Genomic DNA, 6,847 nt, shown 5'->3' on the forward strand with positions numbered 1-6,847 from the left:
GTACGTGATGGAACTCTTACAACACTTGGAGAAATATGATGAACAATTCAGTTATGTTTTTAAATCAAATGTCAGGGCCAAGACCAGTTTCAAGTCACGTCAAAACCAAGACCAGAACAGAAATAATAGTGATGTCAGTCAAAAATGTTAAAATAACAACTGAAAAAAAAGTTGTTGATTAATCCATAAGCCGATCCAGCAGTAATTGATTAACCATTTAAGTTACTTTTTAAGCAAAAATGCCTAATATTCTTTGATTCCTGGGCTCTGAAAAATAATAACTAACATTTTGTTACTATTCTGTTATTTTATAGACCAAACAATCAAGCACTTATCTAGAAAATAATCTATAGATTTATCACCAATTAAAATGTCTGTTCAATGTAACAGACATTGGGTGTATAGCTAATGACTTCCACACCCATAACAAGTCTGAGTCAAAGCAGAGCAGAGACTGAGACAAATCCAAAAGGTGAAAAAAAGTCTTCTGGAGACTGAAATTTTTTTTATCACAAACTGAGTTTGCACTGCGATCCGACCAAAGATGACAGTATTGCTAAAGTGTGTAGTGTGTGTCTCCACTGTGTGCAGCCAAAGCTTCATGCCTCTTCTGTTTCGGTCGAGTGGGTCTGATCAGCGTGCATGTAGTTGTTGTCTCCGATGATGACACAATTGAGACTAGATTGGTGGATGTTGATGCTCGGAGGCTCAGCTGATTGCAGAGGAGGAGGAGGAGGAGGAGGAGGAGGAGGAGAGGTCTGTCCTGCCCCTGGCTGTCTACGGCTGCAGTGGCACCTCGCCTGATCTGTAACACATGAACAAAAAATTAGATGCTTTCATTTCTCATGAGTACAGTTTGATGACTGTGATATGTGTAGCACAACTGTCACAAAACATAACGTAGCATAAATTAGAGCTCAAAGTGCTTTAAACTTCCTAAAATAGGCTATAAAATATGTTTTGCTGTTACCCACCGTGCATGTGGAGCCCAGATTCCTGCATCAGAGGCTGACATTCAGCCACAGCAGATGGGTAGGTGTCGTTGCCGATGACGCAGTCGATCAAGGTGGAGTTGCTGATGTTGACAATCAGAATGGTAGATGGTGGATTCCGGAGTGCAACTAATAATGAGTAGGGGAGGAAGAGAAAGGGGAAAAAGGAAGAGAATATAAGAATGGGAAGTTGGTGTTCCAGAGTGATGTAAAAGCAGAAATGTGTCACTACCACAAAGGTCCGTATAGGTCCTGAATATAGGGAAAAAGCTTGTTTTGCTGACAGCTCATATAAGAAGAGTCACAGCAAAGAAAGTGTTGGGGTTATTCTACAAAAATGAGCTGCTGACAGTTGGTATTTACACTGATTTATGGGGCAGGCTGATTTTGTTCAAGTTAACCTTACTTAAGCTGTTAACAAAAAGTGTGCCAAACTGATGCCTAAAATGAGGGTAAAAGCACCCCAGACAAGGCCCCAGACAAATTGGACCAGCAATGATTAAACAATGAGATTTGAAAAATGAATAAACCCTGATCATTTTAATGTAAAAATAAAAATCAAACACAAATCATAGAACTTACCTTGTGCGGTTTTATCGTCTGCAGCTTGATGGTTTTGAGCTTAAATGAAAGAGAACAAGGTAAAGTTACATTTTACTAATGACAGTTTGTCTTTTGGCATCCATACTGCTGGTTTACAAGGCAATATGAATATCAACACATATAAAGTGAGAGTTCATCATGTTTGTGAGAAATAAAGACAGACTCAATAGTCCCATCTCAAGCCTACAGTCTGACCTGACAGCAGCATGTTAAACAACTAGGACAGTATTTGTGGTTTTCATTACAAGATTAATATCACAGCAATGAATTTTACCTGGCCAGCATGTGCCCTTCTCACACAGCATAGTGTCCATGGGGCAGCAAAACAGCTGGAAGGCTCTTCTGCAGCTCTTCTGCGCCATCCTATGCACCACCTGGATGAGTCTCTGCATGTTGGAGGCTTTTAAAGTCATCACCTAGAGGAGAGAAGCAGCAGACAGAAATCCCCCTTAGCTTCGAGATCTCAACACAATGACCTCATCTTGAAAGATACACCTGCGTGGGGTGAGAGGGCTTTTTCTACAAACAGCGGCTCAAACCTGAAGACCATCTCGCGCCCAGCTCTGTTTTTCTAGGTCACGTGCACTTTCACTTGGAAAGTAGCTGAGACTGGGGATTTTTTTTCTGTTTCTTACTAACAAAACACGGAAATTAGGAGTTTTATTAAAAAATAAATAAACAAATTGGTTTTAGTATTTTTTATCCATATTTGTAAAAATGAACCACAGTCTATGTGTATGTGCTGTTTTATATGTATCAACAGGGTGACAGGTGGGTGTATGCAAGTAAGTTAGGACTCAAAGTTGGAGGTGCGCCGAGAGAAGTCTGTCTATATAATGACGTCATACTAAATGTTTAATTTAAATGGCTCGGTTATATCTAATGGTAAACATTTTACACCAATTTTAGAACGTTTTACACTTAAATACCAAAATTAAACAACATACAGACAACAACGCTTAAGTCAAGATCAAAGGCTTTTGCTTCGTGTATCCGCTGATGCCCCTCTCGCGCGCTCACTCGCTCTCGTTCGCGCATAATCAAGAGCCATAACCACATCACATATTATCTTATTGTAGCCTACAGTGTCACTGTGCAGCGGCAGATACATAACTAGTCAATTCACATGTTCTAGCTGTAACGTTAGCTTATCTGTTTAGCTACTTTAATGCACTTAAACAACTCTAAACTCGAGCGAGCAACAGGAACTCTCTGACCTGCCGCGAGCGGCATCGTCACAGAAAGTAAGGAAAAGGTATGGTACATAGCCTATACTAATACATTTTAATAATTAACTGATTAAAACTCTTCCCCGCCACAAACACTAGTGCACTACACCTATATATCCCAGTAATAAAGGGGAAAAACACCTTTAAACAGGTGTCAGTGGGAAAAAAAATCTCACCTGATTGAACGGTGTTGTCTCTTTCACTTTTGTTAAATTGCTGTTATTAAAAGGCTCCAGAGCCAAACGGTAAGCGCCTGCCATCATTCGTGTTGTAGTTACTATCCTCTTAGAAGCGACAAACACCGACTGATAAAGGCCGGTGCAGAAGTTTTCGGAAAAGTCCCGGTCTGAAGGTGCGCATGCGCACTTTGGCGTGGGGTTTCCGTGGTCTTGTCTCTATTGAATGTTTGCAGCATATTGCAAACAAGCGTGGGCGGAAAAGTGTGGGTGTCCCCAAATTCCATTGTAATAATGCACGATATTTGCGTGATTTTGATAACAGGATGGAATGTTGAAGGTATAAAGTCAGCACGAGAGGTTTGCGCGTGACTGCTGCAGTCAGTGTCTATTTCTCACTACTGTTTCACCCCCCTATCTCTGTGATGGTGCCTTTACTGCACCTCGTATACTCTTAATTCTTTGAGAAGGGACGTGAAGTACAGCACATAATGTCACGATTTTTAAAACAAATAGAAGCAGAACTACATCATGATGTTTACTCTGGGAATGCACGGATTTGTTTCGCACTGAAGCATCAAAAGGAGGAGCACGAGAAGGAGATGCTGAGATGATGCAACAGCTGAATTTGTAGCAGCACAAACTGCAGGTGTGCAGCTCACAAAAACCTACTTTAAAATTATATATATTTTGTAAATACCATACATTTTGAGAAAATAATGACAAAATTAAGAAACTATTGGTCTATGTTGAAAAAAAACAGGACTTAACGGTCTTTTTAAATTGTAAATTAATTACTTGCAGCCAGAGGTTTTTTTTTTTTTTTAAAGTCTTTTGGATGAAATACAAGTCAAGTCTCTTGCAAATCAAAAAGCAAATCCTTGTGCTCTATTAATGCAGAGTATGCTAAGCAAAATAATACCTTCACCTCCTTTAGTGGAGAAGAGAAAAAGATTCAAAACAGGAGCAAAGAAGAGAAGAAGATATTATACATTGCTCAGAAACTTAAGGGGACACCAAATCATCACAGTATAACACAGAGTCAGTTAAACTTCAGGGATGACAACAAGTGCAATAGAGAGGCAATAGCAAGAAAAACCCCAAAAAGGGAACAGTTTTGCATGTGGTCAATGCCCAGCCTAATGTGGCCAGAGTGTGTAGGAAGTTCCTGGATGATGAAGGCACTGATGCCACTGACTGGCCCTCTCGTTCCCCAGACCTAAATCCAATTGAGCACCTATGGGACGTTATGTATCGGTGCCGTCACAGACTGTCCAGGAGCTTACTGATGGGAGGAGATCCACCAGGACACCATCTGCCAACTTATCAGGAGAATGCCCAGATGTTGTCCAGAGTGCATACAGACACACTACTGAGTCATGTTATGAGTTGCCGTGATAAAATTCAGGCAAGTTGGATCAGTCTCAATTTTTCACTTTCATTTTCGGCGCAATTTTGGATCCAGCCCTCAGTGGGTTGATGATTTTGCTTCTTTATCTTTTTTCTAAGAAAACCGACATTGCAGAAGCTTTGGCAAACTTAATCACTTCTATACTGAAAATAAAAAACAAATGAAAATTAAATGTGATGATTAATTTAACAAAAATACATAGAAATATGATGAGCTACATCCCTCTTTTCCATTGTTAGGTATGAACCTTCATTCTCACCAGCTCCCCTCAGGCATGCAAAGTTTAAAAACTATGAAAACTCTGATCACTAATGTAACTAAACCATTGCTGGCTGAACTTACTGTATTTACTCCAAAGTTCAGTGCAATTGACTCTCTTTGTTTTACATGAGATCAGCTGAATTAAACAGCACCATTCAGTTTGTTCAGTATTTATTCAGCTTAATTGATTCTGTGCAGCTCTCCTTTATGCCAGCCTAAATGTTTATTATGAAGGTCTAAATTCTCCACACTGGCAGGAGTATAATTCTGGAGGAGAGACGCTGAAGTCGTTATCTGGCCTTAGTTTATTATTGCTTTCACCTTAAGTGTGTGTGTGTGTGTGTGTGTGTTTGTAATAGAGAGAGTGTGACACAGCAAGAGACACCAATGGCAGCAGGAACTGCCTCAGAAGTGGCTTTGACTACTTTGCCAAGTGTTTTTATGTCTGTCTTTCTGTGGACAATTTTGTCACTGTGATGCATCACAACTGTGCAAGACGTAGTCACAAAACTTAATCAGGTGTGTATTTGAGAGAAAAATGATGGCTGAGGTCAAAGATTGGTGTGGTTCAAGGAAGGGGTCCAAAAGAAGGGGGGTAGGGAAAAGTGGGGCACAACCTCACACATTGTAAACTGCAACACAGACTTTTTAAGTGATTACACAGGGCTGATCCTTTTGTTCTTCCAGCCAGTTGATCACAATACCACCAAACAGTGACCTGCAAAATTCCACAGAGACTGGACGTGTTTCCGCAGAGTTCAGTGACAAAGAGTGTTTTTGACCGACATAAGTAAATTTCTTTATCTTACTTCCTTTTTGATTACTGAGTTGTTGTTGTAAGTCATCGAATCCAACCATATATCATCATAACAACTGTCTTGTTGCCTAAAACACATTTTCCTTTGGATTTGAATTTCAAACTTACGTTCACTTTGAAATTATGTCCTTAATTAAATGAGATATACTTTGTATTTCTAATTTGTCAGGGATGTTATGGACATACAGTTTAACAGTCTTGTCAATATTCATACATCCAAAACTCCTACTACTTTGACATGTGGATCTAGGTTACCCAATCTATGTGCATCTATTGATCCATGGATGGATACCTGTAGGATACCTATCCTTCCCCTTATGTAGATGGAAAGATAGGTATCCACATACATCTATCCATCAATCCATCAATCGTGGATCTATCATGGATGTTTGAATATCTATCATAGATAGATCCATAAACAGTATCAACCTATAGTATACAGATAGAATTGTATTACATCAATCGTGTTAAATAGAAGTTTCCACCAAGTGTTACAGCTAACCCTCTGCCAGTTACAATTAACCCCACCCATGGAGTATGTTGTAAGATTTCACTTCCGCCAACTGTCAATGCAGTTGTAGAAGAAAGTTAAGTTCTAGAAAGAAAAAAAACCAACTGTTAATTTGTAGCAGAGGTGTGCATGTTCTTAAAAGAAATTGTCAGACAGTTTTAATAATATTAGCCAAAATGTGTTACGTTGTGCCCCACTCTCCCCTAGTAAGTAGGAAGAGGGCCATTGCCGCCCCACTTTACACCCCTGGCCCGCATTCAGGCCTGGAGTGATCTCATCGCAAGATGGTCTCTAATTTTTGTCTAAAAGTAGTAAAAGTAGTTTTACAAATTTAGTTAAATTCAACAGAAAAATGGGTCATACATTAGTAAGTTTTAGCAATGGTTTCAATGGTCCTATTTAATTTAGTGATGCCTAAGACTTCACTTAGTGAACGCTGGCTCCAGCATGCAGTGTAAAGCATTAACTTGATATAACATTAATGGCTAATTATAAGTATTTCTACACCAGCATGGTGCTACCAAATGCTGCAGAGTAAGCTCTTGCAGAAGGAAGATACCCATTATGTGTTGATTTCAAAAAAAGAATTATTGGTTATTGGGGGAGTTTAGCGATGGGGAGGGAAACAAAGATTAGTAGGGTGATGTATAACTGTCTATTTCATTTATATATTAATGGACTATATGTATCACCATGGATTTCTTTTGTTAAGCAAATATTAGATGAATGCGGTTTTTCTTATGTTTGGTCAGACCAGAGATGTGACATTAAATGGCTGAAGATGGCAGTTGAGCAGAGGTTAAAGGATCAGTTTGTGCAGAAGTGGCGTTATGAACTCCAGAGCATG

The 6,847-nt window shown here is 39.4% G+C and overlaps 1 protein-coding gene across 1 annotated transcript; it reads right to left on the reverse strand.

Moving 5' to 3' along the window:
* Positions 1 to 595: 595 nt before the first annotated feature.
* Positions 596 to 3,376, reverse strand: LOC126392249 (uncharacterized). The gene is made up of 5 exons (XM_050047555.1): positions 3,001 to 3,376; positions 1,870 to 2,011; positions 1,575 to 1,613; positions 975 to 1,121; positions 596 to 805 (listed from the first exon to the last, which is right to left on the reverse strand). The coding sequence occupies exons 1-5, from the start codon at positions 3,085 to 3,087 to the stop codon at positions 600 to 602; spliced, it is 621 nt and encodes a 206-aa protein (XP_049903512.1). The 5' UTR covers positions 3,088 to 3,376; the 3' UTR covers positions 596 to 599.
* Between the last annotated feature and the right edge of the window lie 3,471 nt (positions 3,377 to 6,847).

Source organism: Epinephelus moara, chromosome 6, assembly GCF_006386435.1.
Source record: "Epinephelus moara isolate mb chromosome 6, YSFRI_EMoa_1.0, whole genome shotgun sequence".
Lineage (NCBI taxonomy): Eukaryota > Metazoa > Chordata > Actinopteri > Perciformes > Serranidae > Epinephelus > Epinephelus moara.